The sequence below is a fragment of the Lepidochelys kempii genome, chromosome 1 (assembly GCF_965140265.1).
Source record: "Lepidochelys kempii isolate rLepKem1 chromosome 1, rLepKem1.hap2, whole genome shotgun sequence".
In the NCBI taxonomy this organism is placed as follows: domain Eukaryota; kingdom Metazoa; phylum Chordata; order Testudines; family Cheloniidae; genus Lepidochelys; species Lepidochelys kempii.
Genome location: NC_133256.1, coordinates 138,554,636 through 138,573,170, shown reverse-complemented (window position 1 = coordinate 138,573,170; position 18,535 = coordinate 138,554,636). Strand labels below are relative to the sequence as shown.

Here is an 18,535-nt window from a genome sequence, read left to right as displayed (position 1 = left end):
CGCAAATAACTTGTCGGGGTGCTGCATATTATGCTCTCAAAGACACACAACTTAAAGGTGCATATGGAAAGTGACCCGACTGTTCTTACTTTGAAAAAAAATGGAAACTTCAGCTACAGGCCATGTAGTAAGAGGACACCCTGAAACATAAATTCTTGTATCAGAGGCCCAGTCTGAGGCCTTAAGCCTGAACCAAAGTACTTCCAGGCAGTGACAAGCAAAGCTGGGCTGTGAGCCAGAGGCAGGTCCCACTCACAGAAGTTGGCAAGAAAAGGTTGTTAGAGGCACGTGCGCACACACACACACACACACGTGCTAATGAGGAGAACTTGTGCCAAGACGGTGGCAAGACAATCCATAGACGTAACAAGGAACAGGCAGGTGCATCTTAAAGACAGGGTCAAAAGGACAACATGATGGATAGATTCGTTTGAACTATGATGAGTAATCTGTCCTGCAACAGTATAAAAGTAGGTCCTAGAGCACACATCTTTGTCCAGCCTAGAGGGCAGTGGAGTATCCCGCCACTGACTGAGCTGTGTCCATTGCCAGGGAGCACAAATTCGTAATATGCCCTGTAGAGTCTATAGGGATCTATTTCCGTACTTCATCTGACAATAAACCTGGCTCAGGTTCCTTCGTACCTTACTAGAGTCTGTGGTTTTTGGGGGTTCTCTTGGGGTCTGCTGTGTTAGCTATCTGCGCAGAGCTGGGGCAGCACACAGAGGGAACACGCATGCAGCTGACTGTTATCATCATCGAACAAGAGCGGAGCACCACACCGGTAGCTACCGACAAACAAGCCAGACTTCCAAAAGGGCTCAGCACCCAAGTGCTCCTATTTAGGAAAGTTCACACTGCAAGTGAAAGCATGATTGAAGCACAGGTAGGCATACCCATGGCAGCTTTAATCTAGCTAGCACAGCTAACAATAGAAATGGAAGCACGGGCTTCAGCACAGCCTAGCAACCTGAGTATGTACCCAGGATCCCCAGCGGACTTGCGCTCAGGTGGCTAGCCCAAGTACAAGCTCATGCCACCACGTGTTCACTGCTACTGTTACTCATGCTAGCTAGATTTAAGGTATGCCTACCTGTAACCGGGCACAGACTCACCGGCCGCGGCCCCTGCTACTCATCTCAGGGAATTAGCTCACCAGCTTCTGGAGCGCCCTCTTCAGGCCGGTGTCTCGCCTTGCTGCTGGCTCCCGTGTCCCTCCCAGGACCCCGGTGCCCCTTTCACTGGGTGCTGCCCCCTGGCAGTACCCCACAGTTCTGGGTCTCTCCCTCCCAGGGGAACCCCCCACCCACTATCCCTACCTCACCTCAGTCGTAGGCTCCTGCCTGTCACCAGCTAGCCCCTGCGCCCTAGGGCAGACTGCAGTATGAGCCACTCATCACCAGCAAGGTTGGGTTTGGACCTGCTGCCTCTGCCTACGCGTGGCTGCCCCTGCAACCCCCGTACCTAATAGACCTTACCAGGCTCGCAGCCTGGGGCTTTTCTAGGCCAGAGCTCCCCAGCTCCCTTGGCCTTTCCCCAGCCCTGCACCAAACTAGGTCCTCTATTCCGGTCTCTGCAGCCAGGTCCCTCCCTCTCACAGCTAGAAAGAGGGTGTCTCTTCTGCTCCTGGCTTCCCTGGCTTTTATAAGGCCCACTGGGTCTGTTTGGGGCATGGCCCCCAGCCGCGGCTGCTCTGCCAATCAGCCCAGCTCTTCCCCTGCCCTAGCCCTCTCCCAGGGCTATCTTAAACCCCTCTGGGCCTGAGCGGGTGTCCACCCCGCTACACTACCCATACTACAATCAGACCTTCACTTAACAGTGCAGATAAATCCTTAAATCACTTTAATAAATGGAGAGATATAAAGGAGCTCACTTCTTATTTAGCACTTTTTGAAAAGCATTTTATTTAGCTTCCTACATGGAAATTGAGTATTTTGAAAATCTGGCCTCAATTGTCCAAGAAATTGTCCATCCAGCTTCCAAGAAAATGTTCCTGTAAGATTTGGATATGACTCTTTTTCTCTTACCTCTTTTATAGCTGGCTTTATTTCCAAATCATTAAAACATGAAAGATACTCGACATTTCCACCTGGAGCAAGCTGCACCAACCGAGAACGCAGAGTCCTCCATGGGAGATCCAGATGTAAAACAGATTCCACTGCTGAGGCCCATTCAGTGGCAGAAATTCTTCCTGTCAAAATGGATCATTTCATGGTTATAAATGCATGCCAAACAACACACTCTTACTAACTGCTAGCAATTTTTGTTGCTGTTTTTTTAAAGAGTTGCAGAATAGTCTAATACAAATATTCTTTGACACAAAAACTAGACAATATTGAAGTGTTTTAGTACATTTGAAATAACTGTATACTGAGCAATTACTTTATTCAAAAGGAATGTTACAGATTTGAGGTCCTGCAAACATATACTGTAGCTATATTACCATGCACAGCTGATAGGGCCACATAAGACCTAGAAAATGTGACTTGACTGTTTAGCTCTGAAATGGTGTTTACGACCTTAACATTTCGGTTATCACCTTTAAAGGACACGGCGTGAGGTAGTGTAATGAGGAAAAGATTTCTGGTGCCCAAAGATTTCAATCCCTATTCCTATGCAAATAGTCCATCCAATGTCAACCAACCACAGATTTACCTTCACTTGATGCCTCAGTGTTTGTGTTCTCTAGTGGTATTGCCCGACAGCTTCGCCCATTCTAGAGACTTGTCAGACTATATGGAGGAGGTGCCCACTCTCTGGCTTTTTACCCCTGATCTCAGTTCCACACCGACATAGCTTTCTGAAGATGTCTAGCAATGGAGGAGTTTAGAAATGCTCCCGAGGCAGAGACTGCCTTAGCACTGCTGGACTTGTGCCTGCCCAAACCCTTACTTTCATAGTTGGGGCACTTTCTATCTGTGAATTTCTTCAGCTGCCCACTTCTTCCTTAGCTGGATTTCCTCTCCTAGTATGATGCTTAAGGCCCTAAGGCCTGGACTTCAGTACCAACCCCTTCACTCATTTCACCTGGAAAGAAGCATGCACCATTGACTAACTGTCACACCTAAACCCCACCTCCCAGGAAACATGAGATGGCTTCCCACACAAATAGTAACTGGAAGCTCCCCGGATACTGAGGCAGCAAATCAGGCTGGATAATCAAAAAATTCCATACTTCACAGCTCTCCTATAACAAAGCTACACAGGGTCCAACACAATCCATCAGGCTCCTATATGAATAAGTGAACTGGTCAGGTTTCCTCCCCCCATTTTCAGAAACCTTGTGCTGAAATACAGTGAGAGGCAGCTCTGGACACTCCTGATTTGGAAGAAGCTTTTGTGCAGTTCCTAATTCCCAGGAACAAGAAACCCACTGGGCCTAAGTGGGGTAGTACAAAGTGCTATGTGTTATTCAGTGGAGGATGGCAGATTGATACTTGTCCCGAGTGCACTCAAAGGTATGGAATCTAACTGGAACAGCCTTCCAAGGGAAGCAGTGAGGGCAAAAGACATATCTGGCTTCCAGACTCAGCTTGATAAATTTATAGAAGGGATGATATGATGGGATAGCCTAATTTTGGCAATTAATTGATCTTCAGCTATTAGCGGTAAATATGCCCAATGGCTTGTGATGGGATGTTAGATGGGGTGGGATCTGAGTTACTACAGAGAATTCTTTCCTGGGTGTCTGGCTGGTGAGTCTTGCCCACATGCTCAGGGTTCAGCTGATTGCCATATTTGGGGTCGGGAAGGAATTTTCCTCCAGGGCAGATTGGTAGAGGCCCTGGGGGTTTTTCGCCTTCCTCAGCAGTGTGGGGCACGGGTCACTTGCTGGAGGATTCTCTGCACCTTGAAGTCTTTAAACCACAATTTGAGGACTTCAATAGCTCAGACATAGGTTAGGGGTTTGTTACAGGAGTGGGTGGGTGAGATTCTGTGGCCTGCGTTGTGCAGGTCAGACTAGACAATCATAATGGTCCCTTCTGATCTTAAAGTCTATGATTCTATGATTCTTTGGACAGAAAATGGAGTGGCTGATGCCTTGTCCAGGGTGAAAGGCCTCCCGGAGCCAGGGACATTCTTCAGACTGTCACCTCACTTATGGAGAATTCTGGGAGCTCATGAAACCCACACCCACCTAGCATGGCTTGGGTCCATTCGCCAGGCCTCACAAATGCAAAACCCTGAAATTCTTCACAAGACTTCCATCCAGCAGTGCACTATGATGCATCCTTGATTCCCTGGCATATTCTTCTACTCTCCCTTATACTTATATAAGCATTGGCAAAGATCCAGTAATGAAGGACAAAGCAGAAGACCATTTTCTGGACCTACTCCAATGGCATCCAACAGCAGCCTTTTGACAGGCATATTTAGGGCCTGATCCCTTTGAAGTGTTGAGCACCTCCTGTAAGGTGCTGAGGGCCCTTAGCTCCTATTGACTTCACTGGGAATTGGGGGTATTCAGTCTCTCACAGAATTAGGCTCTTCCTTTGTTTAATCATGTATTTTACAGATTGCAGTCTCCTCGGTGGATGCCATTCATGTGAAAAATATGTTGTGCTCCTGATATGTATCAAGTATTCAGACAAACGGTACTCTTGATGTACTCCAGTTTGTGGGATGTTTGTTCTATGCAGTGTTTGTATGTCTTTACATGGGAAACTATCCTACTACACAGAAGAAATAATGTTCTATTCATAATACAATCAAATAATAATACAAATCCAGATACTTAATAGCTGTTAACTAAATTTTAGAGAGAGTGCATTTTTGGTCCTATTTGATGACAATGCTGGCAACTTAATTTTAAGAGCTAATTACTTTCATCTGTGGTTGGTTTCATTACCTGTGTCATTTGGGTCATATTGTCTGAAAGCTGCAATGAGTTCTGATCTCCGGGAGTAAAGTTTCTCTCGTAATGACTTTAATGCAGACCATTCAACTACACTCACCCTATGAAGAAAACAATCAGAGTGGACAATTCAAGGATTGAAATTCTCTAGCTCTTCAAATTTTTCCATATGCAGTATTTATTGTGTACCAATCCCCTGTAACAAACAATCTCAGTTTAGGAGCCCTGCAACGAGCCCCCTAAAACAGTGACATTAAAAAACCCAAAAGAATGGTCTGAGCTTATTTGGTGGCTGAGTTATTCATGACAGACATTACACAGTCAAGTATAAGTCCTTTACATTAGCAAAGTGGACTCTAGTGTCATGCATGGCAGAATTGTTCTGACAAAATTCTTGGGCCTGATTCACACCAGTATTACTCCAGTTTTACGCCATGGCATTACACCGGTGTGAAAATGGTGTCATACAATGGCGAATCAGGCTCGACATATCCTGTACATTTGCTGTCTTATACAATTCAAATCCTTGATTCTTTTTATAGCACTGCAAATAACTCAGAACAATCAAATTAGAGCTGTTGGAACCCCTTTTATCTGTTATCACATTTGTTTTTAAATCCATTTAAAAAAAAAGAAAACCAAGTAACGTAAAGGGCTGTGCAAATACAATTAAACCTCTCTTGTAACTTCTGCCGTGAACAATTCACACATTCTGGGTTAGTATTGATACACTGTACATGGATTCACAGGCGCCGGATTCTAATTTTCCCCAGGGGTGCTCAACCCTCACTTAGCCCCAGGCCCCACTCCCACTCCACCCCTTCCCCCAAGGCCCCATCACCAACCCGTCTCTTCCCATCCCTGCTCCACCCCCACCCCGCCTCTTTCCGCCCCCTCCTCCGAGCACCCCTCGTTTCCACTCCTCCCCGCTCCATCCCAGTGACTCCCACATGCTGCAGAACAGCTGTTCAGGAGGCACTGGGAGTTGATTGGCAGGGGCCACTGGCGGCCGGGAGTGGGGGGGAGGGGTGAGCTTGGGTGGAGCACCCACGGAGTCGGCGCCTATGCCTGTATCCATTAGATGTGTTGTCCTTACTGTACCTCTGGTGAAGAGTCTGTTTGCGTGTGCATTTACTGACTTGATACTGCACAAAGCGAGGTATCAAATCAGGATTCAGTTTGAGATAAGCACCACGGTTGCTGCCATCTTCATAGTAGTTAGAGGCAGAAAAAATAGTGATAACCTGATAATAAAAGAAAAAAAGAAATCAGTGGGATTGATTAAAGCTGCTCCCTTTTTGACTGAAGTTTAAAACTGGCTTTAGAAAATTGAGACAGGTTACAAAATGAATTAAAACAAGTGTAAAACCCTAATAAATCTATAAGCCTGCCAATGGCTGCTCAACTAAACAAAATGTCAACTCTAGTCCTGCTTCAGGACTTCATTTTTTACTTTTTCCATGAGGACTTCACTTTATAAGACAAACAACATATAATTACACTTGCCACAAAGGCAACATTTCCCTGGGGTCTAAATGGTTTTGAATCTCCTTCCCTTCCTTCTAGCCATGTGTGTCAGAGAGAGAGAGGCCAAGAAGATGAAGGAAATTACTCAGATGAATTAAAGTAACATGTACGTTGATATACTTACAATACAGTGGGTCTTGACCTTTCCCACACTGGAACTCATCTCCCATTAGCAACATGAGAAGGACAGGGTGGTCATGACCTAAGTTCCCTCTAAGCTGTACGGCCACGCACCATGCTATCAAGGGCCACGCAGATGGGGAGAGGCACCCCTCCCCTGGCCCAGCCTCAGAACTTCTGTGGCCAGGAAAAGGCGCCCCTGCCCCAGTTCCAGCCTTGGAGCTTGAAGCTGCCGCAGCTGGGAAGAAGAGCCCTGGCCCCGGCCCTGGGCTTGGAGCTGCAGCAGCCAGGGAGAGATGCCTCTCCCCTTGCCCCAAGCTGCTGCGGCAAGAGAGGCCTGGGGGGAGTCCTCTCTCCCCGCCGCAGCCCCAGGGTACCCTAAACCCCTCATCCCTGGCCCCACCCCAGGGCCTGCACCCCCAGCCAGAGCCCTCACCCCCCCTGCACCCCAACCCTCTGCCCCATCCCTGAGCCCCCTTCGGCACCCTGAACCCCTCATCCCTGGCATCAACCCAAGGCCCACACCCCCAGCCAGAGCCCTCACCCCCCTGCACCCCAACCCTGTGCCACAGCTCTGAGCCCCCTCCCACATGCCGAACCCCTTGGCTCCACCCCCACCACACATCACCTCCATATTGGTGCACATAACAAAATTCATTCCGCACATGGCTGTACAAAATTAGAGGGAACATTGGTCATGACCCTCAGGTTGCAAACCCATGCAATAATGAATGTAACTCATAATAATGGACTATAGCATAGCTACAAAAAGATTATTGGAATTTTAGGCTTGAGTAACAGGAAATGACCCAGGAACATCTTCCCTCTCAATTTCCCAAAACTAGAATTTACCCAGGGTAAGATTTCAGGCACAAAAACGTAGTTCAGATTCTTTCTCTACCCTCAGTGATGCAGCTCTAACTAGCATTTGTCCTGACAAATTTCCAGTGTGCAAAAAACAAGTTGCAGAAGCACGTGCAGAAGCACGTGCAGTAAGCCCTATAATGTTTCTATTACAAAGTGCACAGTCAGTGGGCCTTTCAGTGCTTTTTTCAGAGACACAGAGACACGCTTTTTTTAAAAAATGCACTTTCCTAAGGCAGAGACAGTGTGACTTGAGTGGAGGTTTTCAGCGATTTCAAAGCACGGGTGGCTATGGCGCCATTCTTGTTGTCATTAACAAATCTCCCCTTCAAGGTGAGGGAAGTTTTGCCTAAGAAAACCTCACATGAGTACTGTGAATATTCCCAATACCCGTTTTATAGAACTCACTCTTTTTCACCAATTGACTTAGCTGATACATTTGAGGTTACTCCTATGGGGTTTTCTGTGAAGTTCACAGCAGCATTTTATTTTATACGTGACAATCTTACCTGCCCATCATGACTGATCTCATAACCTTCTTGTTTGCATTCATGAGACCTGATCAGCATCTTCAGATTATACCGTTTAAGCAGCCTGGCAGTAACATCGGGCCCAAAGTAGCAACCACCTCCTCGAGATTTGTTTGGTGTGCAGCCATTCTGGGTTTTTGGATCACTCCAAAGAATATCAGCCACCTTTGAAGAACAAACCAACACACATGATTACTGACAATTAGTACAACATTGTCAGTTTATTTAGAAATAAATACTTTATTTGGGACTTTATTTAGAAATGCTGGCTATTACAGGGGCCCTAAGCACAATAAGATACTTCTCAGGCTAGACTTCTCAGGTTTTCTTTATTTCCTTAAACTAATACATTCCTTTTGCTTGGAAAACATTTCTTTTTATTTGCGTTTATTAAACAAAAGCCATCTGAGTTGAGTTTTTAAATGTAAATCACTAGGTAGATTTTATACTGTATTTCCAAACAATTTCAGAAACTAATACACTCCAGAGAGAACAAAACACTTGCTTTTTGTTTTCTGTTGTCTTTGGAAGACTCACATTTCAAAAGAATAGTCTAATTTCTACACTAGAGTTTTATCAGTCTCCATTGTATTAGTTTAAGGACCTGCTTTCCTAAGTCACATGGGTCAGTGGCAGGAGGCAGGTTTCCTATGTTAGAAGAGAGTTGCCCACACAGAAGCCAATATAACCATCCACTTCTGCTTAAAGGAGCTGACCAAAGAGAAACTCGGAAAATATACCCCTGCCTTACAATTATTTTTTCAGATTACAAACAGCTCTGTGAATTAAAATCACAGAGTTGTCACAATTCATTAAATTATTGTACACTGAGGGCTTAATCTTGTTCTTTGGAACAAGGCAAAAATGGAGGGAAGCTGACAAAGGTAAATCCCTTCTCCCTGAACAATCAGCAGGCCCTGCATACCACAAACCCGAGGAGTTGGGATCTGTTGGGTAGGTTAGCGTCCAGCTCCCCAAGCCTGCTCGTGTGTGCACTGCAACCACAAAATAGGTGCAGTTTTTGACTGACGACTGTGAAATTACAGCCCATTGAAACTAAAAGTACCTTTTGTACTATCAGATCCTACCACACAAGGACACTCAACTGCATCAGATACTATTGAAATGGATTGAAATGTTTGCTATTGAGATATTTTGAACACTGAGAAAATATAGTACATAAAACATATTTATTTGTAGAATAAAGTGATGTGTCTTGAAGTGCATTTGAATGACCAGAGGTAGACGGTAGAGTCAGCCATAATGAAAATCGCCTTGACTGCCCAGAATGATGTCTGAAAGAAAAAGTTTTCTCTATTCATCTCAGAATCAAAACATCCTGTTTACACAAAATAAATTCCATTTGCCTATACAGATAGTTTGTTTTTAAAGAAGTCTGTATTTGGTTTCACATACTTGTTTCCATTCCTTTGCTGTTAATTCTGAAGGCACGCTCGGCATATGAACACCGCACTCTAGATACTGTGCATCTAGGAGCGGGCCAGAGCTAGCACCATCATGAAGCAGACACCTGTGCTCCCCAGCATCCAATAGATCACCGGTGTATCGTCTTCTATGGCTAGATGATGAAGGCCTGGTCATTCCTTTGACAGCAATAGCCTGCCCAGGAAGGCATCTCTTGACTCTTATTATAGGAGAGTACTCTACAAAGTCAGTTCTTTCCAGGTCATGGTTTCTCTCTGTGCTTGATTTCGGTGGTCTCAGCATAGACTTCATCTAAAAGACAGACTCATCAGTGCATATTCATTGATGCTTATATAAATCAAAAAAGTCAAAGATGCACTATATTTCATCATATGCTCCATATCTCAGCAACAACTGCTTGAAGGAAATATTAACTCATCACTACTCTGGATTTAAACTCTGAGTTTTAACTTTTCACCAAATACAGTTCTTGAACTCCCGGTAGAAACTTCAGTACCTAATTCCATTGGAAGTTAGATACCTATGTTGAAAATCTGCCCCTTTATCAATAACATTGGGGATGAAATGGTATTCACTGAGAAACATGGACCTGATTCTCCACTCTTTATTCTAGCATTACTCTGGTTTAACTCAGTTGAAATCAATGGAATAACACCAGGATAAAACGGGAGTAACCCAGTAGCGAATCAGACACTATACCCTTAAATAAACCTAAGCTCCTTGATTGTTCACCAGGGCTAGTGCTCTTCTAGAGCTGCATAGGTTGGCCTTGGCAATTCATTTTAAAACAAACCTTTTCTTGAAAGAGTCAGGCTGCTTCTTGCATATTCTTTTGAGATTCACTTGCACTAGCTCATTTTTTTAGCCAAAAAAGTGTGTGTATTAAACAATTTATTAAAGAAAAAGAAAATTGATTCTACTACTACCATAATTTTCTTCCACAGAGTCCTAAATATCTGAGCCGAAGCTGTCTTTCCCCATGGTCTTGATCAACATCCAAACAGTTGTTATCTACCTAAGGCACTGACTCAAAAATATAAGTGGGGATTGTGTAGCGTGCCAAAAAATAATAGCTAGATATAGAAACTGCTTCTGGCAGCAAATTGTGCCAGGTATCAGTTTGGAATACCACAAATGCCAGTGCATTTGGAATCCGGCTCACAAATGTCTGATTCTTACTGAAGTATTTCAGTACTCTCCTGCAGAGGTGATTTCACACGTTAATTATGCGTTGCATAGCAGCTGCATTAATATCTGCAAATAACAGGCCAAGCATAGACTTGGTGTTAGTAACTTCCACTGTTTTCAGCAGGAGTTGCACCTGCTTAATCTCAGGGCCGAATTTGACCTCTTGTCTTCTGAACTTGTTTCAGTTATGAAAAGTGGAATTTTGGCTGCCTCTGGGTCTGATCCTGAAACAGGATCCAAATAGGCAGAGATTTTTGACTTCTGTGGGATTTCACCCAGCTGCAAAGTAGCTCCATGCAGGCCGAGGAGTTCTGCTTGCACAGATCAGATTGTAGGGCTGGGGCCCCAGTGCACAACTATCACTAAAGGAAAGTTGAACTGGATTAAAAAGGAGGAAATTCACACACTGATGGATTTCCTAGTTCTCCTGAAACTTCTGCAAGTTGTTAAAATAAGGTAATTTTCATATTTTCTAGACAAACATATGGTCTTACTATATAGTGGGTCAGATGCTCAGGTGGTGTAAATTGGTGTAGCTCCACTTATCTCAGTGGATCTACACTCATTTACACCAGCTGAAGATTTGGCTCAAATGTCCATTGGCACCATTCACCACAAATGTTTCCTTCTGAAGAAGTCATTGTCTCTATTTTGCTGTATTTTCTTTAGGTAGTATCTACTGTCTTCTCTAAATCTATAAAATGCTTAGATAACTTTACCTTAATATTTTTACTAGTAAACACTTTCAGAGATCACAAACAGAATAAAGGTAACTCTACAGTAGTACAGTCTCTTACCTTATTTCTCTTAAATAAATTCAGGAAATCCAAATCAGTGGTGTCTGATATTCCTCCATGTACGATTAGTACTTTGCTGTCAATTACAGTGGCAAGGGGAAGCCAGCTATAAACATCTTGCAGAAGATTTAAAATTTTTTTGCCATGGGACTGTAAAATATATTATTTTATTAGATATCATTCTTGAAAGTCACTGGTGCTTATCACAACAAGTAAATAATGTGGAAGTTTCTTTTGACCTTATTGTTTTGCTTGGACTTCAATAATCTGTATGAACAATTATGCCCATTGGTTTAACCCAGAAATATAATATGAATATATACATTCCAAAATTTACCTTCAGGACTGTTTGATTCTGCCTTGATCGTTTTGTTACTCTTTCAGCGTCATTTTTTCTGATGTTTATTGTTTGGCTTCATAAACTTTTCCTATTTTACTTCATACATCTCTGTACATAAGTAAAACTAACTGTTCAAATTCTAATCTCACTGTTACACTTGTATAAATGCAAAATAATTCCATTGATCTTGATGGAATTACTCTGTATTTACACTACATTCTTGAGAGCAAATCTTCTTGTTAACACACACTTCAGTCAGCACATGTTGGAAGCAAATAAGGGGGGAGAAAAGATATCTTACCCGGTACTTCTTCATAACTTCTTTTGTGAAGCCATATCTGAAAAAACAAAGACAGCATCACAAACTGGCTTTCTGCATGATCACTTTTCACTATAACCCGGCAATAGTTTCTATGATTCATGTGAAACATTACTTCTGCCATTATAGCTAGTGCATACACTCTAAATCGTCAACAATAATAATTACAAAAAAATGAAAACTACAGTAACTTCTAGGAATTCTCCATTCCCTCTTTCCTCTTCCACCCCCACAACTTTTCCAGACATTTTCCTGATTTAACAATATACACAAATGGCTTTCCTCTACTCTGATTCATTTGCTTGAGAATGAGTTTTGACCATTATACAATGTTAATGGAGCCAAAACTTCCTGGGCAGAAACAGAACCTAGAGCAAAAGGAATTGGTGGGCTCTTGCCCATTAGCAAAAGAGAAATTTCATGCAATTCTTTTGCCTTACGGATTTTCAAAGGCACTTAAGTGACTTCAGAGCACAAGTCCCAGTGAAAGTCAATGGGAATTGTCCTCTTAAATCATTTACGTTCTTTCCAAAAGCTCGCCCACCATGTCCGTGCTTCACAAAGGGCAGGATTCTGATCTTCCATTGGTTTTATATGATTGTAACTCCTGATTTCAGTGGAATGAAGTCCTAGTGTCCAAAGCCCCACATCTCTCAGCCTTCAAATTAGCCAATGTGTGATACAACCACTCAAAATATGTGACAAATGACCATAATCGGAACATCTTAGCTTTCTTGCACATCGCACCATAATTGACAGGTTTATGTTTTTTCACTATAAACTCCATTTTTAAGGACATTGTCTCACTGTGTGAATTAAACAAACCAGTTTTGTAAAAAACAACCCTGGGAAAATAAATGTCATTATTTGCAACCATAAGGATCCTCTCCCATGGAACATCAACAAGGTTTGAATTCTGAACCCGAGCTCCCCGCATAGCTCTCTACTACTTGAGCAAAGAGAGTAATTTCCCCTCTATGTAATGATCACAAGAGGGGGATACAACTCATCTCTTACTATTTGGTCAGGCAACTATTTGCTAGACAGCAGTAGAATGATGGGGATCAGGATTGCTGGGTTCTCTTCCTGTGCCTGGGAGAAGCGTTGTCCAGCGGTGAGCCCCGGGGGTACAATCAGGATAGCTACTAACGTTGCTTTGGCATATTTTTTTTCCTGAGATGCAATTTGGCTGAATGGATGAGACTTGGGTCTGCCCACAGCCTTAGCTTTTCCCGAGATCACTTTGTGCAGCCTTTCAATTAACTTATTTGTACAATGAAGGAAGTCTCTGATGCTGAGAAACAGCAGTCAGTAGAGGTGGGATTTTAGCTCATGGTCTCCTGGCTCCTATCTTCGTGCATTTCTCCTGGTGTTACAACGTATTTGGACAGGGAGCATCACTTGTTTGGTGATGGAACACCACCTGCCTTATCAGTGCTGTGGAACAGGCAACCCGATTCAAACAAAATATGGATTGTGCCTCAAAATCTCATATACCTGAAAGCTCTGCAAAGTTGATTGACTTCAGTGGGCTGCGAATTGGTCCCTGAGTGAGAAATGAATCAGATCCACGTTTAAGGGGGTTAGTAGAAATATCCCTTCCCCCTGCTAAATTAAGATGCAGAATTAACATCTGAGTGCCCAATAAAATACTTGTTTCTGTATGAGACAAACCTGTGGCAACTAGATTCATCATAACCATAGCAAAAGGATCAAAAAGGCATTCAACTCAGTGACATTTGCATGGAAAAAGAACAGAAGAAAATGTTACCTCAGATTCATGATATGGTCTTCATGGTTCCCTCTGTTCAAGTGTAAATGGTTGGGGTAGACAAGAAGAAAGGCAAACAGGATAATAAGTATTTCAACAGAATTTTTCCCCCGATCCACAAAATCTCCATTAAAAAGGTAAGGGTTTTCTTCTGAAGGCAGGCCATTCTGCAGAAGGAAACAAAACAAGCAAAGTTGGTGAGGCAATGTATTTAACAGGCATAGACTAAAATGAATTTCCAAAAACAAAGGCTAGAGGTTTTCAGATTGTATGTCATGTTATGGTTGTTTTTATAATATGAAAAAGTGGAGCTGCAAGCAACACAGGTTATATTGCTAGGTCATCTACATAACACATGGATTTAGAGAGAGAGTGCTGTCACATTGTTCTCTCCTCTTTAGGACAGAGGTCCCCACACTGTGATCTTTGGACTACTGGAGGTTTGCAAAGCACTTGCTGATGACTCATGGAAATCTGACGCCTCACATGGTGCTAACTCTAAGCCTTGCTTCCACCTGCTAAATTATATTAAAAAGGAGCAATCAAATCATTACTCTCCTAATGTAATATTATTTTCCCATAAATGCCATTGCTGCAGGGAAGTGATACAATTGCAAATGGTGGGGAGGAGGTCTGTTCGATGTGAATGGGAGGCGAGGTGCCCATGGGACACTCTACTGTTAAGAGAGAAAAAGTCTGAGAAGCCTGGGGTTAGCATACTCAAGAAGAAAGCTACGATCTGAAAAGTTCTCAGACTCAGGGGACAAGGGATCTGGGATTTGTAGGTATCATAATAATCCACACTTCATAGTTCAGAAGATATAAGGCAATTCATTTTTATGAATGACAATTTAGAGATATACCTTAGTGAATCTATTGTACTATGTTTTACCTGCATTGGTTGTCAACATACCAGTGGCTACTGTCAGCTTACAGGAAGCATGACGTCAATGTTTATATCTCCATCATTTCTAAGGGGTATGAATGTTAGAACTGTTTATTCCACTTCTGACTTGCTATAGAGATTACCCTGCCAGAAAGAAACCTGCTAGACATTGGCATACAGACTCATTACTGACAGATCATCACCATACACTTTAACACAGTCCAACTCCAATACTGTGAAGTCACCCAAAACATTACATCCCCGGGGCACAGCACAAGTTACTCAGCATTTCTTGGGCAGCTATGAGATTCCTTGACAAAGTGCCTCCCAATTGACTTCATTCTGGGGGAGTGAAATGGGACACTGATGGGGCCCACTATTGTATGCAAATTGGTGGCCTAAGGCCTGATCCAAAGCCTAATGAAGTAACAGGGCATCTTTCCATTGATTTCAGTGGGTTTGGATCAGGCGTCCGATGATTGCTGTTTGCCCTGCTATTAAAAGACAGCAGTATTTGATTTCTCATTCTGGTCTCTCAATCCTCTGGAGAGCACAGGCTGGGAATGTTGCAAAAGCAGCATGCTCATCCCCTGCAGCAACTTCCCTCTAATTCAGGCAGTTTCTGAATTAAAGGTCACAAAAAGGACTGTAACTATGAGAGTCTGAAAACGAAGTGAATTAAAGTAGGTTTCAGAGTAGCAGCCGTGTTAGTCTGTATTCACAAAAAGAAAAGGAGTACTTGTGGCACCTTAGAGACTAACCAATTTATTTGAGCATAAGCTTTTGTGAGCTACAACTCACTTCATCTGATGCATTCAGTGGGAAATACAGTGGGGAGATTTATATACACAGAGAACATGAAACAATGGGTGTTACCATGCACACTGTAAGGAGAGTGATCACTTAAGATGAGCTATTTCCAGCAGGGGAGCTGTGGGGGGGGGGAACCTTTTGTAGTGGTAATCAAGGTGGGCCATTTCCAGCAGTTGACAAGAACGTCTGAGGAACAGTGGGGGGTGAGAAATAAACATGGGGAAATAGTTTTACTTTGTGTAATGACCCATCCAGTCCCAGTGTCTATTCAAGCCTAATTTAATTGTATCCAGTTTGCAAATTAATTCCAATTCAGCAGTCTCTTGTTGGAGTCTGCTTCTGAAGTTTTTTTGTTGAAGAATTGCAACTTTTAGGTCTGTAATCGAGTGACCAGAGAAATTGAAGTGTTCTCTGACTGGTTTTTGAACATTTTCCAGAGGAACAGCCATGTTAGTCTGTATTCGCAAAAAGAAAAGGAGTACTTGTGGCACCTTAGAGACTAACCAATCTATTTGAGCATGAGCTTTCGTGAGCTACAGCTCACTTCATCAGATGTTTACCGTGGAAACTGCAGCAGACTTTATATACACACAGAAATCATGAAACAATACCTCCTCCCACCCCACTGTTCTGCTGGTAATAGCTTATCTAAAGTGATCAACAGGTGGGCCATTTCCAGCACAAATCCAGGTTTTCTCACCCTCCACCCCCCCACACAAATTCACTCTCCTGCTGGTGCTAGCCCATCCAAAGTGACAACTCTTTACATAATCAAGTCAGGCTATTTCCTGCATAGATCAAGGTTTTCTCACATCCCCCCCACCCCCATACACACACAAACTCACTCTCCTGCTGGTAATAGCTCATCTAAACTGACCATTCTCCAGGTTTAAATCCAAGTTAAACCAGAACATCTGGGGGGGGGGGGGTAGGAAAAAACAAGAGGAAACAGGCTACCTTGCATAATGACTTAGCCACTCCCAGTCTCTATTTAAGCCTAAATTAATAGTATCCAATTTGCAAATGAATTCCAATTCAGCAGTTTCTCGCTGGAGTCTGGATTTGAAGTTTTTTTGTTTTAAGATAGCGACCTTCATGTCTGTGATTGCGTGACCAGAGAGATTGAAGTGTTCTCCGACTGGTTTATGAATGTTATAATTCTTGACATCTGATTTGTGTCCATTTATTCTTTTACGTAGAGACTGTCCAGTTTGACCAATGTACATGGCAGAGGGGCATTGCTGGCACATGATGGCATAGATCACATTGGTGGATGTGCAGGTGAACGAGCCTCTGATAGTGTGGCTGATGTTATTAGGCCCTGTGATGGTGTCCCCTGAATAGATATGTGGGCACAATTGGCAACGGGCTTTGTTGCAAGGATAAGTTCCTGGGTTAGTGGTTCTGTTGTGTGGTATGTGGTTGTTGGTGAGTATTTGCTTCAGGTTGCGGGGCTGTCTGTAGGCAAGGACTGGCCTGTCTCCCAAGACTTGTGAGAGTGTTGGGTCATCCTTTAGGATAGGTTGTAGATCCTTAATAATGTGTTGGAGGGGTTTTAGTTGGGGGCTGAAGGTGACGGCTAGTGGCATTCTGTTATTTTCTTTGTTAGGCCTGTCCTGTAGTAGGTAACTTCTGGGAACTCTTCTGGCTCTATCAATCTGTTTCTTTACTTCTGCAGGTGGGTATTGTAGTTGTAAGAAAGCTTGACAGAGATCTTGTAGGTGTTTGTCTCTGTCTGAGGGGTTGGAGCAAATGCGGTTGTATCGCAGAGCTTGGCTGTAGACGATGGATCGTGTGGTGTGGTCAGGGTGAAAGCTGGAGGCATGCAGGTAGGAATAGCGGTCAGTAGGTTTACGGTATAGGGTGGTGTTTATGTGGCCATTGTTTATTAGCACTGTAGTGTCCAGGAAGTGGATCTCTTGTGTGGACTGGACCAGGCTGAGGTTGATGGTGGGATGGAAATTGTTGAAATCATGGTGGAATTCCTCAAGGGCTTCTTTTCCATGGGTCCAGATGATGAAGATGTCATCAATATAGCGCAAGTAGAGTAGGGGCTTTAGGGGACGAGAGCTGAGGAAGCGTTGTTCTAAATCAGCCATAAAAATGTTGGCATACTGTGGGGCCATGCGGGTACCCATAGCAGTGCCGCTGATCTGAAGGTATACATTGTCCCCAAATGTGAAATAGTTATGGGTAAGGACAAAGTCACAAAGTTCAGCCACCAGGTTAGCCGTGACATTATCGGGGATAGTGTTCTTGACGGCTTGTAGTCCATCTTTGTGTGGAATGTTGGTGTAGAGGGCTTCTACATCCATAGTAGCCAGGATGGTGTTATCAGGAAGATCACCGATGGATTGAAGTTTCCTCAGGAAGTCAGTGGTGTCTCGAAGGTAGCTGGGAGTGCTGGTAGCGTAGGGCCTGAGGAGGGAGTCTACATAGCCAGACAATCCTGCTGTCAGGGTGCCAATGCCTGAGATGATGGGGCGCCCAGGATTTCCAGGTTTATGGATCTTGGGTAGTAGATAGAATATCCCAGGTCGGGGTTCCAGGGGTGTGTCTGTGCGGATTTGATCTTGTGCTTTTTCAGGAAGTTTCTTGAGCAAATGCTGTAGTTGCTTTTGGTAACTCTCAGTGGGATCATAGGGTAATGGCTTGTAGAAACTCGTGTTGGAGAGCTGCCGAGCAGCCTCTTGTTCATATTCTGACCTATTCATGATGACAACAGCACCTCCTTTGTCAGCCTTTTTGATTATGATGTCAGAGTTGTTTCTGAGGCTGTGGATGGCATTGCGTTCCGCATGGCTGAGGTTATGGGGCAAGTGATGCTGCTTTTCCACAATTTCAGCCCGTGCACGTCGGCGGAAGCACTCTATGTAGAAGTCCAGTCTGCTGTTTCGACCTTCAGGAGGAGTCCATCTAGAATCCCTCTTTCTGTAGTGTTGGCAGGGAGACCTCTGTGGATTAGTATGTTGTTCAGAGGTATTTTGGAAATATTCCTTGAGACGGAGACGTCGAAAATAGGATTCTAGGTCACCACAGAACTGTATCATGTTCGTGGGGGTGGAGGGGCAGAAGGAGA

At 43.7% G+C, this 18,535-nt stretch overlaps 1 protein-coding gene across 1 annotated transcript in view; it reads right to left on the bottom strand.

Annotated features, from left to right (window-relative positions):
• PPEF1 (protein phosphatase with EF-hand domain 1) overlaps positions 1-18,535 on the bottom strand; it is a 56,715-nt gene that overhangs the window by 1,916 nt on the left and 36,264 nt on the right. Inside the window, exons 8-15 of the mRNA XM_073328038.1 lie at positions 13,758-13,924; positions 11,969-12,005; positions 11,328-11,477; positions 9,313-9,633; positions 7,876-8,061; positions 5,957-6,099; positions 4,850-4,956; positions 2,028-2,191 (exon numbers count right to left, since the gene is read on the bottom strand). Coding sequence (XP_073184139.1) covers positions 2,028-2,191; positions 4,850-4,956; positions 5,957-6,099; positions 7,876-8,061; positions 9,313-9,633; positions 11,328-11,477; positions 11,969-12,005; positions 13,758-13,924 — 1,275 coding nt within the window. The remainder of the gene's footprint in view (positions 1-2,027; positions 2,192-4,849; positions 4,957-5,956; positions 6,100-7,875; positions 8,062-9,312; positions 9,634-11,327; positions 11,478-11,968; positions 12,006-13,757; positions 13,925-18,535) is intronic.